This window comes from Onychostruthus taczanowskii, unplaced genomic scaffold (genome assembly GCF_017590055.1).
Source record: "Onychostruthus taczanowskii isolate IOZ18803 unplaced genomic scaffold, ASM1759005v1 scaffold9, whole genome shotgun sequence".
In the NCBI taxonomy this organism is placed as follows: domain Eukaryota; kingdom Metazoa; phylum Chordata; class Aves; order Passeriformes; family Passeridae; genus Onychostruthus; species Onychostruthus taczanowskii.
In genome coordinates, this window is record NW_024506993.1 from 1,468,728 (window position 1) to 1,496,559 (window position 27,832).

General features: G+C 47.6%; 2 protein-coding genes across 3 annotated transcripts; one reads left to right on the forward strand and one right to left on the reverse strand.

Moving 5' to 3' along the window:
* The first annotated feature begins 1,611 nt into the window (after positions 1-1,611).
* SUMF1 (sulfatase modifying factor 1) lies at positions 1,612-23,056 on the forward strand. 2 transcript variants are annotated; one of them, XM_041426058.1, is made up of 8 exons: positions 1,675-1,967; positions 3,591-3,665; positions 11,905-11,987; positions 13,890-14,012; positions 14,496-14,610; positions 15,447-15,560; positions 19,084-19,143; positions 20,538-23,046. In XM_041426058.1, the coding sequence occupies exons 1-8, from the start codon at positions 1,794-1,796 to the stop codon at positions 20,643-20,645; spliced, it is 852 nt and encodes a 283-aa protein (XP_041281992.1). In that variant the 5' UTR covers positions 1,675-1,793; the 3' UTR covers positions 20,646-23,046. The 2 variants fall into 2 exon arrangements, with proteins under 2 accessions (XP_041281993.1, XP_041281992.1); XM_041426059.1 differs by lacking the exon at positions 15,447-15,560 and having other exon boundaries at positions 1,612-1,967; positions 20,538-23,056.
* Positions 23,057-24,329: 1,273 nt separating this feature from the next.
* On the reverse strand, positions 24,330-27,243 carry LOC121347411 (histone-lysine N-methyltransferase SETMAR). The gene is made up of 2 exons (XM_041426062.1): positions 27,133-27,243; positions 24,330-25,556 (listed from the first exon to the last, which is right to left on the reverse strand). The coding sequence occupies exons 1-2, from the start codon at positions 27,208-27,210 to the stop codon at positions 24,768-24,770; spliced, it is 867 nt and encodes a 288-aa protein (XP_041281996.1). The 5' UTR covers positions 27,211-27,243; the 3' UTR covers positions 24,330-24,767.
* Between the last annotated feature and the right edge of the window lie 589 nt (positions 27,244-27,832).

Consider the following 27,832-nt stretch of genomic DNA (forward strand, 5'->3'; position numbering starts at 1 on the left):
CGGGGCCGGGCCGGGCGGGGGCCCAGGCAGCTGAGGGGCCGGACCGGGCCGTGGGGCGGCCCAGGTGGAGCACGGCCTCCTCCGGGATAACGGAGCAGCCGGGGAGTTGCTGTGGGGAAAGTGAAATTAAATTACGGGCGGGTGGGCCGATAGAAACTGGGCTTGGGCTTGGGTGCTGCTTGTGGCCCCACCTCGCTCCTGCCTCGCGGAGAGAGCACGAAAACATGAGGGAGTTCATCTCCAGCTGCCTCTGTTGTGATGCTGGGAACGTGCATCAGCTTGGAAAAGCCTGTGTGCAACAGGCAGTGTGGGAACTCGCTTCACAAATCGGAGAATAGTTAAAGAGCATGAATTGAATAATCCCTGTGGTGTTCGGGATCCATTTTGGGTGACAAACCTGAGCAGCTCACTGTGGGTCTGGAGGATGAAAAAATCCTCTGACCCTTCATGCAGCTGGCAGCTCCTGCAGTGGGTAATGAAAGCTAATTACTGCTGCTTGAAGTTATGCTCACAACATAACCTGATGGTGCTCAGCTAGAAAACATCTTTACCAGCACAGAAGTGAGAGAAGAATTGGCCTCTGCATCACCCACAAACAGGTTTATTTATTTCCAGCATGGTTTTAGAACTGGGGAGCCAGCAAGAGTTAATTTTGTAAATGGTTTTAGCCCAGTGAGCTCTGAGCCTGCCTTGGAAACCTCTTCAGGGAGTGGTTCCAGCTACCGAGGGTTGAAGGGAGACTGGGAGGGAGGAAGTGGTGCAACTTTGCACCGCGTTGTCATTTCCTAAGTCCTAAAAAATGTAAGCAAATGTATCCTGAAGCCCTTTTATGGAGTCAGTTTCAGACTGCCTGTAAGAGCTCAGATCCTTCTCAGTGGAGAAAGTTACAAGGACACAGGCAGCTTCAGATGTGGGCAGTCTGAAGGAGAAGCTGTTTGTAGCATTTTTTATGGGCCACTTGCATGCTGTGTGAATTTTAGGTGTGGCTGGGAGAGACCTGAGAGGGAGAGCTCTGCAGTGGAGAAGAAACACAGAAATGGGATGAGTGAGGTGGTGCCAAATACTCATTCCCTTGCCCTGAAGAGGCAGGAGAGGTGCTGGGGAACTGCTGTGAACTTTCTGCTGTGAATTTTCTGCTCCTTTGCTGCCCTGGCAGTGGTGTAACTGCAGAAATAACAAAGTATAACATAGGAGACACAGCATGTTTCTCCTCCTGAGAGCACAAGCATGACCCAAACTTGATGTGAAAAATGGGGATTTGTCCCCAGTTGCAGTTCTGTTTGCTGTTTCCCCACATGGGCTGGCCAAAATGCTGTTTCAAAGCCACCTGCAGAGGTGAGGAGCAGTGTTGGGAACTCCCCATGTGTGGAGACACGAGGCTTCACTCCATTTTCAGAGGCTGGTTTATTATCTTATGATATCTATTATATTAAAATACTGCATTAAAACTATACTAAAGGAACAGAGAGAAAAGATTGATCAGAAGGTTACAAAGAAGAAGAACAGAATGCAGAACAAAATGCTGTGACTGCTCACAGCCTTGGCACAGGTGCTGTGGTTGGCCATCAACTGAAAACAATCCACATGGAGCAATGGAAAAGGCACCTGCTGCATCCCACAGCAGCACACAGTTATTGTTCACATTCCTTTCCTGGGGCTCCTCAGCTTCCCAAAAGGGAAAAAATCCTAGGAAAGGATTTACAATAAAATATCACAGCTACAGAGCAGGGGAGTGAAGGCAGCAGGGGCTCCTCAGTGGCTCACTGTGCCTCCCTGGCGGGGTTTGTGTGCAGATGGTGCTGATCCCAGGAGGGGTGTTCACCATGGGCACCCAGGAGCCTCAGATCCAGCAGGATGGAGAGGGCCCTGCCCGCAGAGTGCACCTTGGCAGCTTCTACATGGACCAGTACGAGGTCAGCAACCTGGACTTCGAGAGCTTTGTCAACTCCACGGGCTACACCACCGAGGTGAGGCACCAGGGCTCCTCTCAGCCTGGGACAATCCCAGCTGGAAACCAGCCTTGGCTTTTTGGGGGGTGTCACAACACTTGTTTGGGAATTGCACGCCCCAGTGTTTCTGGGGAGGTGGTGGGGAGGAGGAGTTGTCTGGCCCTGCTGTCCTGGGCTGGAAGGGTGTTTGTTGTTGTGTTTAATAATTGCCAGCTGAGCTCACATCTGTCCTGCAGTCTGGTGAGGCCAGCAGGTCTCTACAGGGGTTTTTGGGGTGATTTACTTGGGGTTTTTTTGATATTTGGGTCCTGGAGCTCTTTGTACCAGGTTAGATTTTCCTTATTTTAGAAAATCCTGGAGAAGGGATTCCACAATCTGAGATGGCCAGGGACTCCTTGGGCTGGCTCAGCACAGCTCTGTGCTGCTGACAGAGAGCCTGTGCCTCAGGAGGAGACAGCAGCAGCTGCAGTGATAATTGTGTGCCTGTTCCTGGGAACAATGGATAAGAACACGTTGAGGTTCCTCCCAGAAAGGGCCCCCTGTGCCTGAAGCTCAGATCCCTGCTGACAGTGACTGTTCCTACGCAGCTGTGACAAACCCTGACAGCCCTTGGAGGCAGATGGAACCTGGCTGAGGAGCAGGTCTCAGAGGAGGCACTTTGCTGAATTCACTGCATGAACTGGGTCTCATTTGGAAGGCAGGATCCTCTGGTTGGATGAAGAGCTTCTTTTGTCTACTGTTTCATAATTATGAAAAAAAGGCAGTTAAACTATGCTGAGTTGGAACAAAGCTTGCTCCCTGCAGCAGCTTCTGGGATGAGCACGTGTGTGCTGGGTTCAGTGTGGAATCACAGAATATCCTCAGCTGGAAGAGACCACAAGGATCATCAAGTCCAACCCCTGGCTCTGCACAGACACCCCAGCAGTCCCTCCCTGTGCCTGAGAGTGTTATCCAAGTGTTCCTGGAGCCCTGGCAGGTAGAATCTGTTGCAGACCCCATGGCTCAGCTGGTGTCATTGAGTGCTCCACTTACACCTCCTCCCTTTTCTTTTCTCTTGGTGTAATGTACTGTGATTGATCAAAACTATTTGTATTTTTGTTCTTTCAGATTGCTAAAATGCTAGATACAATGATTCAGTTGCTTTTAACTCTTTATTGTTGTAGCAGCAATTTAAAACATTGTACTAGTGATGATGGAGCAGTAAGTGACCAGGCTCAAGTCTTTTATTGTGCTTCCCAAAGGAAAAATAAGAGGAATGAAACATACCCTTTCATATCAGACTGAGTGTAGCATTTGAAAGCAGTTGGGACAATCAGAACTGCATTTTTAATTAATAAAAGTAAAAACATGTGCAGAAGCTCAGTGAGCTGCCATCTGCCCAGTGGCTGCTGAACAAAAACAGCATCCAGAGAAAAAATCCCTTCTTTTCTGTTGCAAACCAGCTTCCTTGAAAGAGAACTCAAATTCATGGTGAATTTGTTTGGTCAAAGGTTGGACTTGATGGTCTTGGAGGGTTTTTCCACCTTAAGATTCTCTGAATTTTCTTACCCTTGATAAAACAGAGCTGTAAATGTGGAGTGTGGTTCCAAGGATAGCACTCCTTTGGTGACATAATGCTTGAATCCTTTGTTCTTTCCACAGGCAGAGAAGTTTGGTGACTCTTTTGTGTTTGAGGGGATGCTGAGTGAGGCAGTGAAGGCTGACATCCACCAAGCAGTGAGTAGCACAGCAGGGGGAAGCTCCCTGAGCAATCCCTGGGCTCTGTTGGCAATCACAGCAGGAAAACTGAACTCTGTGATGTCCCCAAAGCCAGGTGCAAAAATGGGGGATTGTGGAGAGGTGTTTGGCCAGGAATCATGGACTGAAGTGGGGAGGGTTTGTAATCTGTTCTGTCCTTTTTCTTTAAAAAACAATTAAAAACATCAATTCCTGAGCAAAGATTGGTATCAACCCATTGTCTCTTTTTGCCCCTTACCTGAGAAGTTCAGGCTGAGTCTGTAAATTCCTTATGTTGTGAATGGCTGGAGTTTATGATGTTTCTTCCTCTCTAGAGGGTCCTGTGTTCATTTGCTGCTTTTCCAGCTCCCCTCATCCCTCTGGGCACCAATGATCCTGGGAGGGGCAGTGCTGACTCCTCTGGAGCTGATCCAGGTTTCCTGTTGAGTGAAAGTGAATATTGGTTTGAAAAGAAAGAAATTTCTCTAATAAATCTTCCCTTTCCTCTTTTTTTTTTTTTTTTTTGTTGTGATTATATTGCTGAGCCTTCCTCAGGCTTCATTTACCTCCTCCTTAGCAGGTCAGGTCCCCTTTGCAGCTCTTGGCAGATAAGCAGATTGTGTCCTGTCATCTCCTGGAGGAGCTGATCTGCTCTGAGCTCAGGTTTGGATAAAATCACCTCCTGAGGTCCCCTCCTGTCAGAATTATCCTCAGCTCTGAAGGGGCACAGTTTGATTTTGGTGTTCAAGGGGCAGCCTGAGAGGTTTCAGGAAGCCCTGTGTGAGTGTGTGCTCTGAGGGACTGGCAGAGAACGTGGGGTTTGGGTTCCTGCTGCCAGGAAAGGAAGATTACAAGTGCAGTTTGTAATCTTTTAACTCAGGACTAGCATTTGTGCACTGGGAGAGATAAGGCTAGATTGCAGTTCCCACCACCAGCACAACTGATGCTAAATCCATCCATGGAATTGTTCTGCCTTCATAAAAATAATAAAAAATACAAATAAAAAAATTAATGGCTCGTTCTATCTTCCCAACAGTCAGTCCTGGGGAAATTCCTTTTCCTGTGTAGTTCTGTGCTGCAGAAATCCCTAAATGAGTTTCTGTGTTTTAAAACAAACAAACAAACCCCAAGAATGCTGCTGTAAGCTCAGCCTTGGCAATTTTGTAAACACAGAGTGTTGGGAGCCACTTTCCTGAGTGTGTCAGCCAAATTTCCAAGTGTTGGCTGCAGTGCTCACAGGACAAGTGTTATGCCAGAGGCCTGGGATGGAGCCCAAACTGGTCTTTTTGGCTGCTGCATTGTGAAGATTTTCTGGAGCTATTAAAAGTAAACTTGATGTTAAAAGTAATTTTCTTCAATCATAAGTATCAGAAAAAAAAGCAGAAATAAAGTATAAATATTGGTGTGTTACTGGCACTGCAAATCCCTCCAGCCAACCAGTGGGAGAGAGGATTGTGGTTTTCCTTTGCCTCAGTGGCTCAGGAGTGTTTTGACAAAGATTTTCTCCAGGTGAAGCCCAGGGATGTGAAATGTAAATACGAATATAGGGGAAGAGCAACAGGAATTTAAATGTTTAAAGCAGTATTTCACATGCTGTGAAATCACTGGGGAAAGGTGAAAGTGGAGGGACCAAACTAAATAATTTAGAAATGATGAGCTGTGTGTGTCTTTTGTGGGTTTTGCTCTGTTTGGCCACTTTGTCTTCTCCAGTTCTTAAAGCAGATTTATCAGAGCCTCAAAGGCACTGGCTGAGAGCAGAGCTGGGGCTGGTGGCAGCTGCTGGAGTGACCCAGCTGAGCTCCAGGGTGATTGTTGGAGCTCTGGGTGTGCCTTTCCTGGAGGTGAGGTGGGCTCCCAGATAGCCACTGACAGGAATGTGGGCTGGCCTCAGCCTCTGGAAGGGAAGCAGTAAAAAGGGGTGTAGCAGCCAAGGATCAATTGTTGCAGATTTCTGGGAACTTGGGTTTTAGTTTTGGCCTCCAAGTTTGTGATGGTCACGTGGCTGAGGGAGGATTTAGTGCTGTGCCAGATGAAGGAGTTACTGATGGAACTGGGGAGGGCTCCTTCAAATGGAAAAGGATTTTGTGGGGTGAGGGGAGGGAAGGTCTTTTGAAGCTGAAATTATTTGTGTGGACTTAAAAATTATGAGAGCTTCACATCTTAAATTCTTCACATGCAGCCTGGAAAAGAGGAGGCTCTGGAGAGACCTTGGAGCCCATTCCAGGGCCTAAAGGGGCTCCAGAAAAGGTGGAAGAGGATTTTGGAAAGGGACAGGACACGGGGAATGGCTTCCCACTGCCAGAGGGCAGGGATGGATGGGATATTGGGAAGGAATTGTTCCCTGTGAGGGTGGGCAGCCCTGGCACAGGTGCCCAGAGCAGCTGTGGCTGCCCCTGGATCCCTGGCAGTGCCCAAGGCCAGGTTGGACACTGGGGCTGGAGCAGCCTGGGACAGTGGAAGGTGTCCCTGCCATGGGGATGGGACTGGATGGGCTTTGAGGTCCCTCCAACCCAAACCATTCCATAATTCCATTTTATTCTGAGGGGTTTGAGAGCTCTTGCCAATCCCTGCAGGAGTTTGCTGCCCAGGTACCATGGAAAAGGGAACCAGGATGGCACAGCAGGAGTGCAGCCTCAGTCTTTGCTCACTGGGGAGTAGTGGGGACATTGTTATTCTTGGCTTGTGGAAGGCAGAAAAATTAATTTTTGCTTCAACACCAGATAAATTCTGCACTGAAGAGCCTGAGAGCATACAAATGTGTGTGCTGCCTTTGTCTGTGAGGGTATGCAATTTTGGGTCTGCAATGCAATGGAATTGGCTCACTGGCAGCTCAAACCAGCACTAAATTCTGGCCAACCCAGAGCTGTGGGATGCTACTTTCATCCCTGTTTGTATGGAAATCTCTGCAGTGGCCTGGAGCCGTGCAATTTGCCTGTTTCACAATAACCCCAAATGGAAACATTCTGCATTTCAGCTGAACATCCCAAGGTGCTGCTGAGAGGAGCCCTGGCTGCAGGTGGGACAGCAGTGCCAGTGTGGGCAGGCTGAGCTGTTCCTGCAGCCCCAGTGCTTCAGCTGCTCCCTGCAAGGAGCTGGAAGATGGAGCTGTTGAAGTGTTCCTCTGTGGGTTTTTGTGCTCTACTCCCACTGCTGGGATAAAGAAGGATGTGCTGGAATTCTCCCTGGGAATTGCCAGGAACATCAGCCTGTGTTATCAGAGCTGCAGTTTAAAGCAGGGCATGGTTTGTGCCTCAGGATAAATCCGTGCACATCTCCTCTCCTTACAGCTCATGTGCATTTGGTTAGTGGAAAAAATGACCAGTTGGAGTGCAGATTTAGATGTTGGCTGGAAATCAGACTTCCAGAGGTGTCTGTCTTCACCAGGAATATCAGTTCCTCAAAAGAAGCTTCTTCTGAGTCCAAAACTTGCACTTAATGAATCTGACTGGATTTTAGCATCACGTATTTGTGGTTATTTTTCTTGGAGGACTGACAGGGCTGTGAAGTTTTACACTGTCTGAACTGAAGCTCAGTGACCTTTCCTTATGCAAAGAAAAGGGCCCTTCATAAAAGTGCTTGTTTCCAATCAAGTCTGAAATATCTTTTGTAGTTGATGACTTACAAAGCAAAATTAAATATCTTTTAAAGCTGCTGCCTTTCCTTGGTGTGCAGTTTCAAACTGCTGTAAAATACTGGATTTTAAGGCAGATAATATTCAATATTAAACAAACCCCCTTGTTGCTTCCCTTTCTGAGCTCATGAGGGAGGCCATTAACATTAGAAATTAAGAGTGAGAACAGATTCCTCTGTAATTAGAGCTTTGGGGGAGCTGGGACTTTTAATTGATAGAATAAACAGCATGGGAATTGCAGGAGCTGGCAAAATCAGGTATTCACAGAATCCTGGAAGGGACCTCTGGAGATGCTCTAGTCCAGCCCCTGCTGCAGGTGTGAGCTGCCTGCTGGACAAATCCTCTGCTCACTGTGTTTGGGTTTGTGTGTGGCAGGATTTCCCATCCTGGCTCATCCCTTGGCCATGATTGCTGCAGGTTTGTTTTCTGTGGGGACAATGAAGTGGATCCATTGCACAGTAATTATTTTTATTTCTTAAACTTCTCACCTTACTAAAAATGTTCCGTTTTCTGTCTGCCTCTTTCCTCAGTACTTCATTAATCAGTGCTCAAGGTTTAGGATCTGGCTTAGAGGAGGAAGAGCTGTCAGAGATTTATGTGCATCTGCCTGACATGAATAAAATAAAACCTCATCCAAAAATTATGTTCTTTACTGAATAACAAATTTTTCCTCACGTCCTACCAATGCTAACAAGATCCTTTTGCATATTAAAGCTCAACACCATCTGATTGAAACAAGTGGTAACCTATTAAGTCAGCTTCTGAACTGGAGTGGTTTTTTAAGAATCCACCACTTAATAAATGATTCTTAAAGTGGTTTCCAGACTTGGGCTGCTTTTCACTCAATCTCTTTTCACACAGTTAATTCTGGAGTTCTGCAGTCACTTTTGGTTTTTTCCAGCTGTTTATTCTGTCTGGTGTAAGGCTTTTAAAATACTTTATTAAAACAGCATTGGAATGCTGTAGCACAAAAAAAAGCTGAAGTTTGGTGCTGTATGACTGGACAGCAGCATGAATTTGTCATCATCTTGTGGGCCTGCCTTAAGGTTCAAATCCACAGCTTTGTTATTTCAGGGACTTGCTACTTGATGGAAATGTTGGAGCCTGAGCCAAGATGAGCTACTCTGTTGAGTTTATTTTTGGGAAATTTTCGGATACATAAATCTGATTTGAATTTGAGATTTGCTGCTCAAGTAGAGGTTGTTTTTGTCTCAAACATGGCCTGTGACAGGTTAGTGCAAGAATAATAAATGCTTTTATGGCTTTGGGGTGGTTTTTAGGGGCATTCCCCTACTGCAGCAGCAGCAACAGGATGATGCTGACAATGAAACTCACTTGGTGATGTTCCCCACTCTAATTTTCTTTTCTACATAGATTTAGGAAGGAATTTTCTTCAAGCTAATTGTGAAGTAGTTAACAAATCTTGACATTGTGAGGTAATGGAGCAATTAAAGTTAGGCTGTCCCAGCCCACTTGGAAAGGAAAATGGAATAGTTGGGAGGAGAGTTTTCTGCGGGCTGTTAGGGGAGCTCAGGCTCCAGCTCTGCAAATTGCTCCGCCCAGAGCAAAGCTCGTGGGCTGGAATTAATTGTTCCAGCTCTTCCCAGTGTTAGCACACTGGGCTCTCTTTCCACAGTCCTCTGGGTCTGCAAGAAGCAGAACAGGGAGTTCTTAAGGTTTAATCCTGGAGGGGAGAGCAGGATAATCCCTGTTTCCAGCTGGGTCGGACCAAACCAAGCCTTTGTGCCTCTGCTTTGCTCTGGGAATGTTTCCCTGTGCACCAGGGTGTAAGGATTGCAGGGCAGGTGTGGGTAATCTGGCACAGGTGACATGCTGCAAGAATGAACCAGAAGGAAGGGGAATGTCCTCTGAGTCAAGATCTGTTCAGCAGCATCTGCTGCTATTTGGACAGCAGGAATCTGTTGCCAGTGCACAGAACATGTTTCGGAGGGAAGCAGATCGTGAAGTGTTATGAAAGTAACTAAGCTCATTATTGGCAAGGGAGGACTTGGCTGTATTAACTGTGATGTTGTAATATCTCTGTCTAATTAGCTCTTCTGCTAATTAGATCTAGAGCAATTAAAAGCTTTAAAGACTTGTGAGAAGTTGTGGGAGGGAACTGTAGAGTTCAGGTAGGAGATTTGTGGAGGGAGCAGCTCGGGGTGTGTTCACTGGAGCCAGGGGCTGCCTTAGGTGAGTCTCCAGGTAATTCTTGCAGGCTCTCCATGTTCTCCCCTGTTATCCCTGTCCCAGCCCTGCATGTCAGTGCTCTGGGTGCTCTGCAGAGCCTGGCAGCCATTTGGTGCTCAGCTCAGCAGAGCCACAACCGGGAGCTGTGCTTTCCTGTGGAGAGACATTTTTCTTGGGTTAAAATAAACCAGCCTGATTGAAAGCATCTGCTTTTTCTTTTGCATCACAAAAATATTTTCCAAAATTAAAGTTGTCTAAAGTGTAAATCTTTGCAGTCTCCTGCAGAGATGTTTTTATCCAAAACCCAGCAGTTTAATTTACAAAAATATGTTGTGCTTAGAAACTGTCGAAATCTTTCTTGTGATCTTTCGGATTTTAGCTTTAGTAAGTGGTTCTGCTGCTCTTTTCTTTTCCTTAAATAGCTGCAAAATGCTAATTTTGGATTTCTGTCCTATTTTCAGTGTAGTTTAAAGGTCAAACCTCAGTATGAGAAAGGAACTGGTTAAATGGGGCTGGCTTTAAACCTCTTGACTGTTCTATCAGTTTAGCAGGCCCATCACTCTGAAGCCTCAGTGCTGAGAGAGTTGAGCAGAGTGTCTGCAGGAAGGGCTCATTTTGGGGTTTGAATGCTCAGCAACAGAGCTGTAATCCCTGTGAGAGATCAGCTGTTTCTCATGCTTTTTGCCAAGGGTGGTGGCTCTGCTTGGGGTGAGGATGTCCTTTGTTAGACACTGAGCCAGAATTGGGGTTGGCGTTGTTGACTGATGTTCTTGTCGTGCTGGGGAGGGCAGGGAGGGTCTGTGAGTGCTGTCCTTGCCTGGGGGTCCCACTGAGGGGGACAGCAGAGGACACAATCATGCTGCTGGGAGCACCTTTGTTTCTTTGGTGCGTGACACTCGGGTGTTCCCTTTGGAAGGGAGGGTGTCCACACTGTGAACACCTTCCCAGCCTGGAGGAGCCCTGCAGCCTCCTCAGGCATTTCACAGCCCTTCCCCAGGGCTCCCCGAAGCTCTGGGCTCTGCATTGACACTCGGGTGTTCCCTTTGGAGAAGTTCCACACTGTGAACACCTTCCCAGCCCTGCAGCCTCCTCAGGCATTTCACAGCCCTTCCCCAGGGCTCCCCAAAGCTCTGGGCTCTGCAGCTTTAGTCCAGGATTGCTGGTGATTTCCAGGGAGCTTTTCAATACCCAGATGTGCTGCAGGCAAAATCCGTGTGTGCTGAGAGGGGAGGAGGGAAGGGCTGTCAGGGATGTCAGCACAGGCTGATGGGGGTCTAAACCCAGGATAATGTGTGTTTGGGCACTTGCTACTGAAATATCCACCTGAGTGATTTGATGTGTAGCTTGGACCAGAGCTTTCTGGACAATCTCTGTGTGACATAGATAATCTGTCTCACACACCTGTAATTACACGTTCTGTTGAGGGATGCAGCTTCCCCCTAGAAGCTGCTGTTAAAATTGTTTGACCAGACTGATTCTAGGTCTCCTCAATGCCAGCTTGCAGTGACTTTTTGGACTTTGCTCTGAAGGTTTGGTGAGTCAAAGGGTAACATTGTTGGCACCTTTCCTACCTCTGTGAATAACACTTGACAAAGTCAGTCTAGGACTAACCAGCCTCTGGGTTGTTTACCTCCTAAAGCATTCCAGGCTTATTTTCTCTGATTTTTGTTTTTTATAGACATTATCTCTGTTATAGGAGTATTTTGGAAGCTGTTGGAATAAACCCACTGTTGATGGGTGGCATAAATGTTCCTTTCTTTGCCTCAGTGAAGGCCCCATTAGTAAAAAACGTATTTCTAAGTGAATATGAATCAGAACAGTTAAGCATTGCTTTGAAAGCAAGCCTTATTATAGAAGAAATCCCTAAAGAATGTCTTCCAGGAAAAATTCCTTGGCGTTGAAGAACCAAATTTGGGATTTCTGGTTTGAGACAACTACTCAATGCCTGCATTGCTACAGATGATTTTGGCTGGGTGATGTTTCCCAGCAAACCAGCTGGAGGAAAAAAAAAAAGAGAAAGGCTTCATGCTTCTCTTCCCTTGTGTGGTTCTTCTGTCTCCACCTTCTGGAAGCTGAGAGCAAATAATTTAAAATCAGCTGAGTGGGTTAATGACCTGGAAAGCAAATGTGTTGCAAGATGAGTGTTTGACCCCCAGCTAAAGGGCATCATTGGGGGGTTATTTCAGTGATGTCAAAACACTGAGGCCAGGGAGCAAATAATAAAGGTGAAAATGCTCTTTAGGCCAAAATCCTATTTTTTTTTTCCTCTCTGCAGATTGTATCAGACTGAAGTCAGGCAGGAGCTGAAATTCGCACAGGCACAAACTGGTTTGGGTTGGTTGGGATGTGGTGGTTGTTCAGAAAATCCACTAGCTGGGAATTGAAGTGTCCTTCCCTGCTGCTCTTGTCCTTTTTCAGGTGGCAGCTGCTCCCTGGTGGTTGCCTGTGAAAGGAGCCAGCTGGAGGCACCCTGAGGGCCCTGACTCCAGCATCTCCAGCAGGTGAGCCATGAGCACCCATTCCATCAGAAAACACAGGGAGTATCCCTGTGCCTCCCACCAGGAATGGGCTGCAGGAAAGGCCTTTTATTCAGTCACCTGTTGCCTGCTGCTGCTGGGACTGTTTTCCCACCTTCTGATGAGTTGCATGCAGCATTCCATGGCCATGGTGAGTGATGCAGAGCACAAAGGTCTGTCAGGACGTGCTGATTGAGCCTCAGTGTTTGCTGTCCATTTCTGTGTGCCAGCAGGGGAATTCAGCAGATCTCCCCAGGGTCACAAACTCCACACCTGGGTTTGGAGAGGAGGAATCAATCCTCTGTGTGCACACTCCAGGAGTCTGGGCAGTGTGAACTCTTCCATGTGGGATTTGGAAGCCTCTTTCTCTGGCAACAGAAGACTGAGGAGTTTTGTGCATTTGTCACTGTATTCTGACTGTGTGAAAAATCAGTTGTGACTATGCAGAACCTTTGAATGCTTTGGAATACTCTGCTTTTTCTTACAGTTAGTGCCACCCTTTGCTTGCACAAACCCTGAAACTTGCTGATCCTTGTCTTCATACAATTGCTTTCCATTCTGAAGTGGGATGAATTTTAGGCCTAGAAAATCAAATTACTGTCTTCATTTGGGACCTCTAACATTGCAACTGCTCCTCTGACTAGGCAGGTGTCAATGAAGTTGGCACTTCATCAGCTAGTGAAAGTTTCTGACAGCATTTTGAAATCAAATCAGACTCTCTAGCCTAGATCTAGTAGTTTGAGTCCTCTAAGGACAGGACTTTGTTAGTGCACCATCATCTGATGGCTGAAGTGCTCAGTAACGAGTTATCTGCTCTCCAAGGGCAAGGAAAGAATTATCTGAGGCAAAAATAGAGATAATAGCTGGAGGCGTTGTTAGGGGGAGCCAGGAATTGAGGTCAGAGCCAGCAGACAGGAGCTGGAAACCTGCCATGAAATTCTGGGCTGGCACAGACCTGGCCTGGCACAGCTGCTGGGAACCTGCCACGTGGAAATGGCCCCAGGGCTTCACAGGGTACACTGGATTCTTAGATGGGGCAGGAAGAGAAGTTTATAGGAAGTTCCTGTCTCTCCTGGACCCTCAGCTCTGGGAGCATCTTGGTCTGTTGGAGGCTTGGATGGGAGGATCCTTCTGCAAGAATGGCTGGGCATTTTTTTCTGTGTTTTTCTGGAAAAAGAGACAAGGATTTTAATGTCAGTCCTGGAACCAAACCCCATTAAAGACAGGAGCTCTTGTGTAAACTGTGGACTGCTTAAAGCACCCAAGGAAAATCACTTCCCAGCTAAATTTCTGCAGTTCAGTGTCCTGGACAGGGTGCTGCAAAAGCTGATAGAGTTGGTAAGACTCTTCCTCCTGTCACCTCTCCCTCAAAGCCCCACAACTGACAGCAAGGACAGGACCCAGAGCAGGAGAGGAGCCACAGGGGAGGGAAGAACAGTCACCACTGAATTGCAAAGTGCATTTTGCTGTTGAGAACCCTGCCTTCTGGCTGAGATGGCCCTTGCCAGGCTGGTTTGATGCCAGATGCCCTGTGCCAGGCTGGTTTGGCAGTGGTGATGCTGCAGGTTTTCAGTGCTTTCCTTTGGCTCTGCAAGCACCAAGGCTCCCCCAGAGGGCAGGGTATGGACAGTCCTGGGTGCTGCACTTGAGAAAGCACAAACCATAAATAACTGGAGAGCTGGAAGTGGCAGCAACACCAGACAAAGAGAAGTTAATTATTTTCTCCTCCTGTTTCCCTCTGATGGCTGCATTTCCCTTCAAGCTTTTCTTTCCTGTAAAGTCACCTGGTGCAGCTGTAACTCGTCAGTCCTGGATGTCACACTGTGCTGTGCAGCCCTGAGTCTGCCTGGTGCCCTGAGCAGCCTGTCCTGCTCATTTTGTTCCCAGAATGGACCATCCAGTCCTTCATGTTTCCTGGAATGATGCCGTGGCCTTCTGCACGTGGGCAGGGAAGCGGCTGCCGACGGAGGCTGAGTGGGAGTACAGCTGCAGAGGGGGCCTGGAAAACAGGTACTGTCCAGGGGAGAAGGGCTTGGGAGGGGTTTGTTACCCCCAGAACCGCTCTGCAGCCAGGCTGGGAGAGCTGGGGGTGCTCACCTGGAGAGGAGAAGCTCCAGGGAGAGCTCAGAGCCCCTTGCAGGGCTTAAAGGGGCTCCAGGAGAGGGGCTGGGGACAAGGGATGGGGGGACAGGACACAGGGAATGGCTGTAAACTTAAGGAGGGGAGGTTTAGTTGGAGTATGAGGAAAAAAGTATTTATTGCAAGGGTGGGCAGGCCCTGGCACAGAGCAGCTGGATCCCCTGGATCCCTGGCAGTGCCCAGGGCCAGGTTGGACATTGGGTCTTGGAGCAGCCTGGGACAGTGGGAGCTGTCCCTGCCATGGCAGGGGTGGCACTGGATAGTTTTTAAGGTCTCTCCCAACACAAACCAGATTCTGTATAACTGACTTTTAATTAACACTGTTTGACAGCTGCTCTGTTTGTCTTTTCCCAGGCTTTTCCCATGGGGCAACAAACTGCAGCCCAAAGGGCAGCACTATGCCAATGTCTGGCAGGGAGAGTTCCCCACCAATAACACAGCAGAGGATGGGTACAAGGGGACTGCACCTGTAAGTGTGTCTCAAAGACAATCCAGCATGTGGAAATGATCTTAATCTTCCTAAAATAAGGTCTATCTTCAGGAGGATGAGCCATGGCTGTTTTCTATCCCTGTGCTCTTTCATTTTAGATTTTAAGTTACATTAAATTTCACTGCAGGCTTGAGCATTATCAAGGGACTCTTTTACAAGCTAATTGAAAAGTAAAGATTACTTTCATTTTAACTTCTAGTTCCTCTCAAACTGACCTCTTTTCCTCCCTCCCAGTCAGTTTGTAGTCAGAAGGTGAAATACTTTCTGCCTGCACTTGTGGCCTTGCAGTTTTGTGAATTCAAAAATCACACAATAGTTTAAAAGAAATTAAACTTCCCTTTTGGGGAAAGGTTGAGCTGACTAGTATAACAACCAGAGTGGAATTTTAAAGGCAATCAAGAATGTGAATGAATTATTTAATGGTAGCTAAGTAAATCCAAAAGTTTAATCAGAAGAGGAATCTGCACAGGCAGGAGCTGGCAGCCACCCTGGCTTTTCCTTGGTGGGAGGGGAATCTGGGAGCCTGTGGGTGTGCCAGGTGTGTCTGCTGCTCACACAGTGCCTCTCTGGAGAGGCTCAGTCTCCAAAAGCAGCGAGGGGATGCTGTGTCACACTGCAGCAGGGTGCTGAGGACACCGAGGTGAGCACAGCCTTCATCCTGCTTGATTTACATGCAGGATGTTGGGGTGTTCCAGGTCTGCACTGCTGCTCTGGTGCCTGCTTCTGGGGCTCCTCAAAGTGCACCTGGAGCAGAGTGCTGTGAGGGTTGCAGCCTGTTTGGGCTGTTACAGAGCTGTGTCCCCTGTCCTGTGCAGGTCTCTGCCTTTCCCCCCAATGGTTACGGCCTCTACAACATGGTGGGCAACGCCTGGGAGTGGACCTCGGACTGGTGGGCTGTGCACCACTCCCCCCAGGAGCTCCACAACCCTGTGAGTGTTTGCTTGGCACCACCTCCAGAAGCCCCTCTGGGATTGTTGGGTCTCTTGCTGTGCTGTGCTGCTGGGGTGGGGGATTGGGAGCATTGCAGAACAGCTCATCCACACCGCAACTGCGGTGCTCTGGTGCAATTTTGGTGTTGTTTGGTTAGTTGTTCACACCTGGTTAGCCTTTGGATACTTCCAAACTGGCCTCCTATTACAGAAATCAAGAATTTGTGGCATGACTTCTTTAAAAAAAGGAAGGGTTTTAGTTCATTTATGTTGCTACAAGCTGTACTTTCCCCTCCCTCCAAACCATCATGGATTATCTTTCTGGCTTCTGGTAGCTTGTTTTAAACTGAACATGTGATAAAACTGAGGTTTAGGAGAAGTCACCAGGCTCTGAGAGGTGAATCTTTGTTTTCCTTTGTGGCAGGCAGATGGAGGTTCCTGCAGGTTCAGATGTGTGGGGGTCACTGATGATCTGTCTCAGCAGATTCCAGTTCCAGTGTTAGATCTGCTCCTCTCCCAGTTATCCAGGATGAGTAAATCCCATGATTTATGAATATGACAAGTAAGGCCACGTAGATTTTGTCACTCAAAACCCCACCAAATACAGTGGTTTTTATTTGCTAACAACTTACAAAGCACTTTCAGGTTTATTTTTACTCCTGGTAATTAGTTGTGAAGGCAAGACAATCAATTATGGAACCCCCCAACAATCTGTGTGCAGAATTCCATCCATTCCTTGTAGCCAATCCTCAGCATAGCTCATATCTTCCCAGTGCTAGAAAGCTGCTTTGAAGATTTTGGGTGTTAAACTAAATATGTTAAAAAACTTTGCCTGAGCTCTGACCCTCTGGAAGAATTCAGTCTTTTCAGCCCAGAGAACACATCCTATATTTAGGTTACACTGCCTTGTGCTCTGCAGAGACTGAAGAGCTGGGCTCTGATAGATCTGGTGCTAATCAGTTCTAATGTCTCAGAAGGTAACTGCAGCCTGGCTATTTTGGGACACCTTTTCACAGGAGGAGATGCAGTTTCTTTACCCATTTAACCAGAAAAACCCTTTGGAATTCACTTTGAAGTGCTCTGCCTCAGACACTGGATTCTGACAATCAGTTTGCATATGAAAAACCCGTAAAAGCCTCATTGTTAACATCTAGTTTTTAAATACTTCCTGAAGTGTCTGGGTTTAACACTTCAGCAAACTCTTGGAGCTGAAGAGAGCAAAATTCACAGGATAGTTGTTCCTCACCATCACCTTAATCCAGCAGGGAAGTGCTCCTGCCTTGGCATCATCAACACCAAAGTGTCTCAAATAAATAATTGCAATGAAGGTACCTCACTGCAGTCACAGAATCCCAGAAGGGTTGGGGTTGGAAGGACCTCAAAGCCCAACCAGTGCCACCCCTGCCATGGCAGGGACACCTCCCACTGTCCCAGGCTGCTCCAGCCTGGCCTTGGCACTGCCAGGGATCCAGGGGCAGCCACAGCTGCTCTGGGTACCTGTGCAGGGCCTGCCACCCTCCCAGGGAACAATTTCCTACCTAAAAATGTAACTGATCCTTTAGCAGAGAGAGCCAAGTGTGTGAGTGAGGTCCAATCAACCACAGTCCCTTCAGGGGTTATTTTGTGGTGACTTCTGGCTCTGATTTTTTTTGTATGAGCTGCAGTTCTCTGTTTGAAAATTGATTTCTCTCCAAACAGAGTAACCATGTGGCTGTGCACTGCTAAGCACCATCAGAAAGCATTTATTTGATGCAATCAAAGAAATACAACTTTATTTTCATTAACAAAAAAGGGTTCTGGGTTTTTTTTTAGTAACTTTTAAAAGAACAGTCCTACTTTTATGAGCTTTGGTAATGGAATGCACAAGCACTTATGTAATCAGACTGGAATATGGCTGTTGCAGTATTCTAGTACAGAATAACCTTGTTCATTTACAGTAAACTCTGGGGTTTAAATCTGGGATCAAAGTCTGGACAGCTCTGGCCCTTTGCACTGATGTCCTTCCCCTTCAGTACCAGCTGGTGCACTTCTCCAGGTCAGGCCATAAAACAATGGTGTTTGATAGAACAGAAATCTGCTGGTTTTAATCAAATGTGACCTTAATTGCTGGGCTGTGATTAGCTTTTAGTGAGGGGAAGCACAGCCAAGGCAGTTTCCTTCATCTGTCAGTGAGATATGTGCACAAGCAAATATTAACACTGCAAATGCTGCTGATGATGTCTCTTGGTTTTCTGATATCTTTGCCACTTGTTTTATGATAAACTCTTTACCTTCAGTGATTTTAAATAGGAGAATGATGTTTTATAATGGAACAGATTTATGGAGGACACTACAGCAGATTTCTGCAGGTGAGGTGTTTCAGGGCTGTAATCCTTCAGGGGCTGTGGGAGTCAATTTAAGTTGGTTTTTTTCTTACCAGATAATCTTTGATGCTCAGTTTTGGCCTGATGGAAGATACTTGCAGTTAATAAAAAGATGCACTCCTGAGCCTTTGGTTCACACATTGCTCAGTGCAGGTCAGCCCTTTGTAACTGCTGACACATGATAGATTTAGGGCTTTCTATCCCTAACCAAAACTGTTCCTCTTCATTTATAAAAGCGTCTTTGGAGCCAGTTGCACAGATTGCTGCTCGGCCCTGCAGCATTTAGGGGAAATCCTGCTCCACAGCCCCATTGTTCTGCTTTGTCTTGTTCCCATGGAACTTTTTTTAGGTCAGTTTTCTCCTGGTTTCCCTTGAAATGAGATTACCAGGCTGGGTGATGACTGCTGGTGAGAGGCTTATCTCAGAGCAGGGACTGTGCATGCCCGTGCAGGTGTTGTGGGGACAGTTTCCAGAGGCTGCACAGTGCTGTGGGGAGCACCCAGGCTTGGAAGGAGCGGATGCTGCCTCAGGGTGTGGCTTTCCTTGAGTATTTGTGTGCCATTAAATGCCAAATTCTTTTTCACACGTATCAATTTTGGCAGTAAACATGAAGCTGCTGGAGTTTGTGTGGTGAACTCACACAAAGCAGGCAAACTCAGGGGCTGCAGGCAGGAGCTTCTGGAGTACCAACATCAACTCTCAAGGTTTTCTGAGAGTCCCTGAGATTTATGTTCAGTTACAAATGCTCTTCTGGGGTAGATTATTCTAGAACATCACCCCTGGTAATGCAGACCTGGGTGGGAGACAACTGTAGCCATTGAGACAGAGTAGGAGAGTGGGATCCATGGCAGGTGTGACCAGGGTGGTCACTGAGGAAAGCTGGAGCTCATTTCCTTCCTGGTAAAACCCTCTTTAGGAACCTCCCTGTTAGCAGGCATTATCAGTGGGTAGCACCTGGAATGAAAAATATTTGCAGCAGTGGGGAGGGAGCACAGCTACTGTCACCTGCAAACCCTGCAGGGCAGAATTATTTCAAGCTGTCTGCTTCAGACACCACTGACATCTGTGTCTGGAACGTTTATGATTGCTCCTTGCCCATTCCCTTACTCCTGTAACCAGCAGTTATTCCCTGAGCACTGACCTGTGTCCTCCCTCCCCAGCAAGGGCCGTCCTCGGGCACGGACAGAGTGAAGAAGGGTGGATCCTACATGTGCCATAAGGTAACGTGCTCTTCTCGTGTTCCTCTTCCCTCTGAAAGCACTTGGCCATGATCCTCTGACAGTTTCCTGCAGCCTGGATGCTTGGGGTTTCATGGGATTTATGAAGAGCAACACCTGGTGTTCCTAAGGACCTCTTTTTGCTTAGCTTGGAGTTAAAACAAGTTTTTAAATCAGTATGGGTTTTAGATGCAGAATTTAAAATTGATGTAGGCTTCTAATGGTGTTTTCATGATGGAACTTGAGTGACACTTGCAGAGTGGAAATTATGGATGTGACTTTGTTTTTTAAGTTTTAGAATTGCTTTTGATCCAGAGCTCTGGGTAACCTGGTTTAGGGAAAGATGTTCCTACCCAGGGCAGGGGGTTTGGGACTGGATAAGCTTTAAGGGCCCTTCAATCCCCAGTCCTTTTACAATTCCGTGGTTCAATGATATCAGGTGTTTGCAGAGCTGGCTGGGGGATGAAATGTTTGTTGGTGGCAGACCTGAAAATCCTTCAGAACTGCCAGGATGTCACCACAGAGTGATGGCTGTTCATGACACAAAACAGTGTTTTAAACTCTGCTCATGCAGTGCTTAAAAGCCCTCATTGTACATCTCCTGTTTCATTAAAGCTGTCCTGTTCTTCCCTTGCAAAGCCTGTGGCTGGCAAATCACTCTCATAATTAGATTAAATTTTCTACAGTGAGATCCCATTTTCTACACTGATTTCCTTCTTAGGTGAAATCAATGTCAGATGTTAATTAGCAGTTTTGATTAAATTAACACTGGAATAGGCTCTTCAGTGATGAATAACATGACCCATTTTGAAGGTTTGTGAAGATTCTAGTCTGCCCTAGTCTTTTTTTGTAGGTGATGAAACTAGGCTGTGTATCAAGACAAAACCACTGACTGCTGTTAGTACAAGGGCTCTTTATTAGGTGCCTGACATCAGCTCAGACTGATCTTTGTGTGCTGGTGCTCTTCTCCCTCTCAGAGCTGACAGAGCCTGAAGCTGCATCTTTTTACATCCCATCCCAAAAGTCTGGCACCTCATTCAGGGAAATGTTCAGTACCTGTCCATTCCAGTGGGGCATTAGCACATGGATACACAGCTCAGCCTCTGAGGGGAAGCTGAATGGTTGTTTTGGCCTTTTCCCAGAGCAGGGGAGATTCTTGGCTGACACTTTATCAGACACTTTGCCACTCAGTCCAGTTTTTGTGTCAGCTGGAGGCTGTGTAGGATTCCCTCATTTCTAACACCGTGATTTCCATCCGTGGCACTTCATCCATCTGACCCACAGCGATGGCAACGTTTTGCTGTATTAATCTAACTAACCAATCTGTTAATCTAACACACTGTTGCCTGAGGTGCCCCAGCTGTGCTAAGAAGTCCCTTTTCTGTGTTGCTGTGCAGTCCTACTGCTACAGGTACCGCTGTGCAGCTCGGAGCCAGAACACCCCCGACAGCTCCGCGTCCAACCTGGGCTTCCGCTGCGCCGCCACCGCCCCGGGGCCACGCTGAGCCACGCTCACAGGGCATGGGCCTGGGCACAGCAAGGGCTGCATCCCACCCAGGGAGAACAGATGTGAGCAGTGCCCCTTGCTGATGGCACACAATGGAAAAACCTTGCTTCAAGTTCCTGCCGAGGGAAGAAAAACCAGCACGACTCGAGAGCGCGTGGAGAACCTTTGTGTTCGTGAGCAATCTGGCCCGGGTGTTTTGTTCCAGTTGAATCCAAAACTGAGCAGAAACATGCCAATCATGTTTTCAAAGATTACTTAATCCCAGAATTAGGCTTGAAAAAACCTCCAGAATTCTTGAGTCCAGCCCTTGACTGATCACCACCCTGTCAACTACAACAGCTCCTCTTTAGAGAGGATCTTTATGAATTAGTTTTATTTATGTAGAGCTTCTACACTCAAATGCAATAAACAAAGACTTTATAAACTTCTAGACAGCTTTAAAAGAAATTCTAGGCAATTAGGAAATTGTAGGCAGCTTTGAGAGACAATGAAGGAGTCACGAATGAGGGCTGGGAGATGACAGCTCTCCCCACAGGCAGCTTGCCCTTTGTTACATTCCACTTGCAGTGAAAATCATGTCCAGAAATGGGCTTCTCCTGGGGAGATACTTGCTGCTCTTTAGGAAGTGCCTTCTGCAGCTGAGGGAGATGATCCTCAGGGTGATAATGATTAGAAATCTTGTACATACTTGAATAAAGTATCAAGCATTTGTTTATACCAAAGACTTTTATTGATGGCAAAACACAATTTCCTTTGAATTTCTTGGACACAGTGTAGGCTTATTTTAGGGATTTGGAAAATGCAGTACTGGCCTCATTAGAAACTGAAGCTAATGAATGATTCCCCTTGAATAAAAGTCATGGAAGTGATGGCAGATGGACTGTGAGCCCTAAGACCTAGTAGGGCAAATTTCTAAACTGTTCTGTTGAAAATAAAATTCCTCACTGAAAAGAAGAGGAATTTTAGCAAGTGAGAAGGGAAATGGGAGCAATTGAAAGCAACCTTGTTTTGGGATCTGAATGTGATGGTGCATTAACAAAAGCCTTGGCATTGATGCTGGTCCTTGCCAGTGTTGTCTTTGCTGTAGAAAATTGGGTTTGAGTTTAATGCAAATCCATCACCTGGCAGCTCCTTCTGCAGTGGTTTCATGTTGAAAAGGTGACACAGGAGAATGCCTGGACAGCCCTTCACCAAACACCAGCCTCCAGCAGGGTCCAGGTAAGCCCAGTGAGCAGAAAAATCTATCCCAGGACACAGCATGGCATGGCACAATACTGATATATTGATAATCATTATTGCGCTCGGAGAAGAAAGGAGGAGGGAGGATGAAAGGAAGCTCAGAGCCTTTGGAGCTGTTGGACTGGATTCATTGTGGAAGAGCACACTGAGCTGTGAAGGGCAGGCTGGGACTCTGAAGCTGAAAGGAGTCTGAAGGAGAAAGTGAACAGAAATTCAGCAGATACAACAAGGCATCTATTTTTTTCCCAGTTTCTTGACAGGGAATTTTTTTAGTAAGATTCTGGTGCACTCCCCCAGGCAGCTGCAGTGCCGAGGCATGGTGGAGTACATGCTGTATGGAAAAAGGCCATTAACAACCGTCAGGATGGTTTAGAATTCAATTAACAATTATTTTGTTTTTGCAAGGCCCTCAGGGTGGCTGTTTTGAGCAGTCCAGCGCTGTTCCTGTTCTGAGCTGGGAAGTTTGCTCCAAGCAGATAACTGGGATCAGGTCACTCCCAGGAGCTGCAGCGCTGGCGTGGGCTGAGGGCTCGGATTGCAGGGACAGAGAGGGCTCAGCTGTGCTGCTGCTCTAGGGCTGTGATCAAGGACCAGATACTGCTCAAGGTGGTTGGATTTTTTTTAATCTGCACTTCCTTAACTACTCAGAATCATGCCAAGTGCATACTCATAACAGGAAGGTAACAAACCGTGCTGTCATGCTGAAAACGAGGAGTGCAGATGCTGTAACGCTCATCTTGAAACCTTTCTCAGGAGGGAAAGAGGAAGTGGATTGGATCATCTGCTCCCAGCCCTGTGGTCTGAAAGTGGTTGGCGTGGTGCCTTTTCAGGGAGAAAACCAGATAAAACTCTCTTCTGCCCAAGAGACCTTGCAGTCCAGGCTGCCCTGGAATCCTGTGCATTCCAAGGTATGGGGTCTAAGGAGTTTCCCTGCTATAACAGCAGGAACCCTAAGAGGCAAGGACTGAAGTTAATGTCCACTCAGCCTGTGAACTACTTCTGACAGCAGCTGAAATCCTTTGGAAGGTTCTGCACCGGCAGAAATGACGCTTAATGATTAACCCTAAGAGAAATCACCTGGTGATGTTTGTCTTAACATAAACCACAGCTGTGTCTAAACCCCAGCAGCAGCAGGAAGGCACTTAAAGGGAGAGGTTAACACTGCATCTTATCAAGGAAGCAAACATAAACACCAAGTAGGATTTTGTTTAGTAAATAGCACCTTTATCCCTGGTCAGTATCTTGTTAATCAGAGTGGTTTGGGTTGGAAGGGACCTTAAAGCTCATCTTGTTCCAACCCCCCTCCCCAGAGCAGGGGACCTTCAATTCATTCAGAGCTGCAGCCTTGGATTATTCCGATTGTATTTCAATAGGAAAGTGAATCTCCCAAATACTGAATATCATTACTGCTCTTGGAGAGCAGACAGGATTACAGAGAGCTCCCAGTTTTTAGCTGTTTGCCTGGATTCCTTGTGAAGGAGCAGACTGAGCTGGGAGTGACAGCTCAGTCCTTCAGTGGCACCAGTCTTCCAGGTCCAAATCAAAGTTGGCTGTAATTTAAAAATGAAGTTACTGATCACCTGCAGAACAGCTGATCCCCATGAGATGTACTCCCTTGTGTGTGTTATGTCAAAGGGTATGGAAACAGGTGAAGATGCAACTGTCCAGAGTGAATAATTGAGGGTTTGTGCTGCTGATGGCACAGTGTGGCACGAATAAAAAACTGCATTGCAGTTTGTCCATCTTAAATATCAAAACCAGCCTATGTGAAGGTACCTTAACTTGATCTTTGCAGAAAGGAAGTGGAGGAACATGCAGTTACAGAATGTGCCCAGGTGGCAGTGCATCCCTGGGGGAAGGAGGTGCACAGAAAAGCCCTGCACAGCTCTTAGAGCCAGACAGGGATGATGCAGAGAAGATGGAATGACCTTCTCCCTGTGCTGGGAAAGGCCAGGCCTTGCTTAATGCTGCCTGGAGTAGTGAAAACATGGATGAGTTAGCAGCTGAAAGAATCCTCGTGCATCTGTCAGCTGTTCAGCACAAAACAAACCTGTTGCTGTTCAGATGCACTTCTGTATTTCTCCTTTCAGTCAGCTGTCAGCACCATCCTGCTGCACGCTGCAGGGGCTGCATTTGCCTCCTGAGCAGGTACTGAGTGCTGGGGAGTAACAGATGTGCTGCTTGTTGTGATTGCAGAGGTCTGATGGGAGCAGCCTCGAGGCTGAGGTGGTTAGAAAAGATGGGATGTGGTGCTCCTCAGAGGCTGCTGTCCTGCACCACCTCAGCAAAGCTGAATGGGAGTGAAGCAGGTCAGTCAGAGCTGCTTTGGGCATGGCACTGCAGCTGGACAAGGGACACACCAAGTACTAAAGCTATGCTTTCTTTTTTACATCAATAATTAGTAGTTAGTACGCTTTGTGGAACAAAAAAAAATTACAGCAAATAATTTTAAAAAATAATTTAATGGATTTTAAGAACCTAATACCTTTCTTGCAACAGTCATGGTTCATGGTATTATTTTCTTGTGCCACTGTCAGTGACTTTCCTTGCTTTTATCACATCCTGTCCACGTACAAGTGCCAAAGGTACAAATTCTTTCTGAAGGGTACAAACTGAGAGAGCCACTTTAACATACAGCAAGCTGTCACAGGAAAACCAGACAAAAACACCAGGCCTGGCTTAGTCACTGATTTTGGAACATCTTAAAACTCCAATAATCCTTTGTACTATCCACCTTGAAAAGGTTTTTCCATAAAATTAGTTCTCAAAACCATGTCTCTTTGCTGCTCCTCAAACCCCACGTGCTTCCTTGTTGGAACAGAATGAGTTTGATTTAACTGCTGGAGAAACCAGTATTTTCAGGTGTTTGAAGGCTGAAAGGCTACGGAGAACTCGCTGGTGTGGAGAAGAGGGAGCTGTCCCAAGGTAAGAAGGAAGCACACGTGCGGGAACCACAGTAGCAAGGTTTCCTCAGGCTGTTCTCTTCCTCCAGAGGTTTGTCTTCTCTGCTGGCTTCTGGGAAATTATGGCATCTTCCAGAGTAATCATACGACAGTTCCTCTCCAGCGGAAATATCAACAGCTGCAAAAAGCGCCAGTCTGGGCACCATGGAGTCCACTCTGACCGGCACCATGAAGAGGTTGGGTTCGCACGAGTGGTTCAGGAACCTGCCCACGTTCCCGACGCGCGTGGGATCCACGAAGGTCTCCATCACCCTCCCGTCGTGCAGGTGCTCCCTCACTGCTATGATGTAGTTGGGCTCCTGCGGGCTCTGGGCCCGGATTCTCCTCCGAGCCTCGGCCGAGCCCAGCACCTCCCCGGCGTACTCGCAGACGAAGCCGCCCCTGGGCACGGGCTGCAGGGCGCGCACGCCCCAGCCCTTGCCGCGCGTGCGGAACACCTGCAGCCGCAGCCGCAGCCCCCGCTGCACCAGCCTGTTGCGGCAGCCCTCCCCGCAGCAGCACAGGCTGTTGCACTCGAACACGGGCCTGGAGAAGGGCTGCTCCTGCAGCTCGGCCAGCCTGAGGCCCGGGCTGCTGTAGTTGTGGCCGCGGCTCAGGCAGGGGCAGCCGGGAGGCGCGCAGGAGCTGCTGCGGCAGGAGCAGCCCGGGAAGGTGACTTCAGCGGGGTCGAGCTCTCCGTCCGCTCCGGCCACGCTCTCGGGGCTGTACTGCAGAGAGAACAGTAGTCAGGCAGAGCCCTGCCAGCAGCAGCGCTCGAAAACAGAATGGTAAACAAGTTTATGTCTGTGAACGGCTGATCCCCGAACAAAAATCACGAACGCTTTGCTTTTCTGTAAATTTCCAACTCAGACTTGTCTGAAATGTCTAAGAATACAAATCAGATATTCCATATAGACCAAAAGCCAACTGATAGTCTGTTGTGATAAGGCACGAAATGATGACACAGACACTGCTGCTCTCGAGGGGAACAAAAAAGAAGAACTTTGTTTTCTGACTCCAACATTTATAGTTTTCCAAAGGTGACAGTGGATTGGAGGGTGACAGTGCCACCTCTCCAATGCCACTGGACAGACCAAGGGTCCATCAATTCTCTCCACCTCCATGAAAGAATGCAAAACATAGGTTATTTACAGAACTGTGTGTGAGAAAGTTTGTTGAAAGAATGTAAACATCAGAAGGCTTAACAAAGTCTTACAAAATCAGGGCGCCAATAGTCTCATTAGTGCCTGAATTTCTGAAAATAGCCACAAAAAGTGCTTAGCAGAAAAAAAAAAAAATCTCATGCGTCTCTACTATGTACCATTTTCATTTATAGTGATACTAAAGATATTTATTCATGGATGTATTTATTTGCAGAATTATCAAGGTATTCTTAAAGTGATTCTCCCTGCACTTCAAAATACTCAATAAGTTATTTCTAAGGTTAATGTATAGCTCTTCATGCCACAAAATTTCAAATCACACAATTACGTTAAAAATTAATATATTTTCAATTTATCTCTCCAACTTGTTGTATTCATGCTTGCTCCTAATTCCGGTAGAAAATCAGACCCTCAAAATTACACTGATGCCCCCAGCAGGTGAATGGTTATAGAACCACGGAGTGCTGACAAACAAAACCCAATGGAAACTGCTGCATTTGGAAAGCAAGGTACAGGCCAGCCACGGGGGTATTTCCACTCCCTCCTCAGCATTCAGCTTTATTTAGAAGCCTGGAGGATGTGCTATCACTAAATATTACATTTCAGAGCAGCTTGTACCTGGCAGTTCTGGGTGTTGTGAAAGATGACAGTGCATTTGCAAGTTTCTTTTTTTAACAAGCATCAGCTTCTCAGTCACTGGGCTTTAATCAAAACCAGGTTTAATGTTCCTCAGCCACCTTTTCGGTAAAATATGAGCACACCACGCAATTCAGGGAGATTTGGCTCTACCGGGATCACAGCTTAATTTTTCCGCAAGGCTTATTAGAAGCTTCTCCAATCTCTATAGACTCTTTAACACCACTGAAGCAAATTCCTAGGCATCCTGGAGTGACAGGGCGAGCAGGAACATGTACAGACTAAAAGACAGCAGATTTAGATTAGATATTAGGGACAAATCCCTGTGAGGACGGGGAGGCCCTGGCACGGGTTGCCCGGAGAAGCAGCGGCTGCCGCACCGCTGGCGGCGTCCAAGGCCCGGCCGGAGGGGCCTGCAGAGGGAGGTGTCCCTGCAGAGGGAGGTGTCCCTGCAGAGGGAGGTGTCCCTGCCCCGCTCTCCTCCCCGGTGTCCCAGCCCCGGTACCTGGAAGGCCGGCGGGGCCTCCCCGGGCGGCCACAGCGCCACGGCCACGGCCTCGCTGCCGCCGCTCAGATCCGCCATGCCCGCGCACCGCCCCCGACGCCAAAGCCGCGCGCCCATTGGCTGCGCGGGGGCGATGCCGCTCGCTGATTGGGTAGAAACTGATTGACAGCACCGCGAGCGGGCGGTGCCGGCGCTGTGAGGGAGCCCTGAGGCGGCCCGGCCTGGCTCCCGTTCCACACCGGGCCGGTCCCGCTCCTGTTCCACCCCAGCCCGGCCCCGCTCCGGTCCCGGCCCGGCCCAGGGGTGCAGCCGCCCTCGGCAGGGTACGGGGAAATGTCCTGGCACCACCTCCGGTCCCTTTCTCCGTAGCCGCGGCTGCGCCTCCAAATCGCGCTGCGCTCCGTGCGATGCGTGTGAAGTGCTCGCATCAATGGGCAATATTAATCGCAAAGCACTGAGCTGTTTTAATTCCTCAGGGTGCTGTCAATCCTTCGTTATTTTGAAGGTGTTCAGGTTTTTTTTTTCTTGTTTTTGTTTGTTTGTTTTTGTTTTTAACAAGTTAATGTGTTTGATGAGCGGATGAGATTCCGAGCGCCCGTGCAGGGGAGGCAGTGCCCCATGCTGCTGTCCTGGGCATGGGAACAGCCATGGCCTTTGTCAAAAATAGGTTAGAAACTGTTGTAAAATGGTTAATAATTGT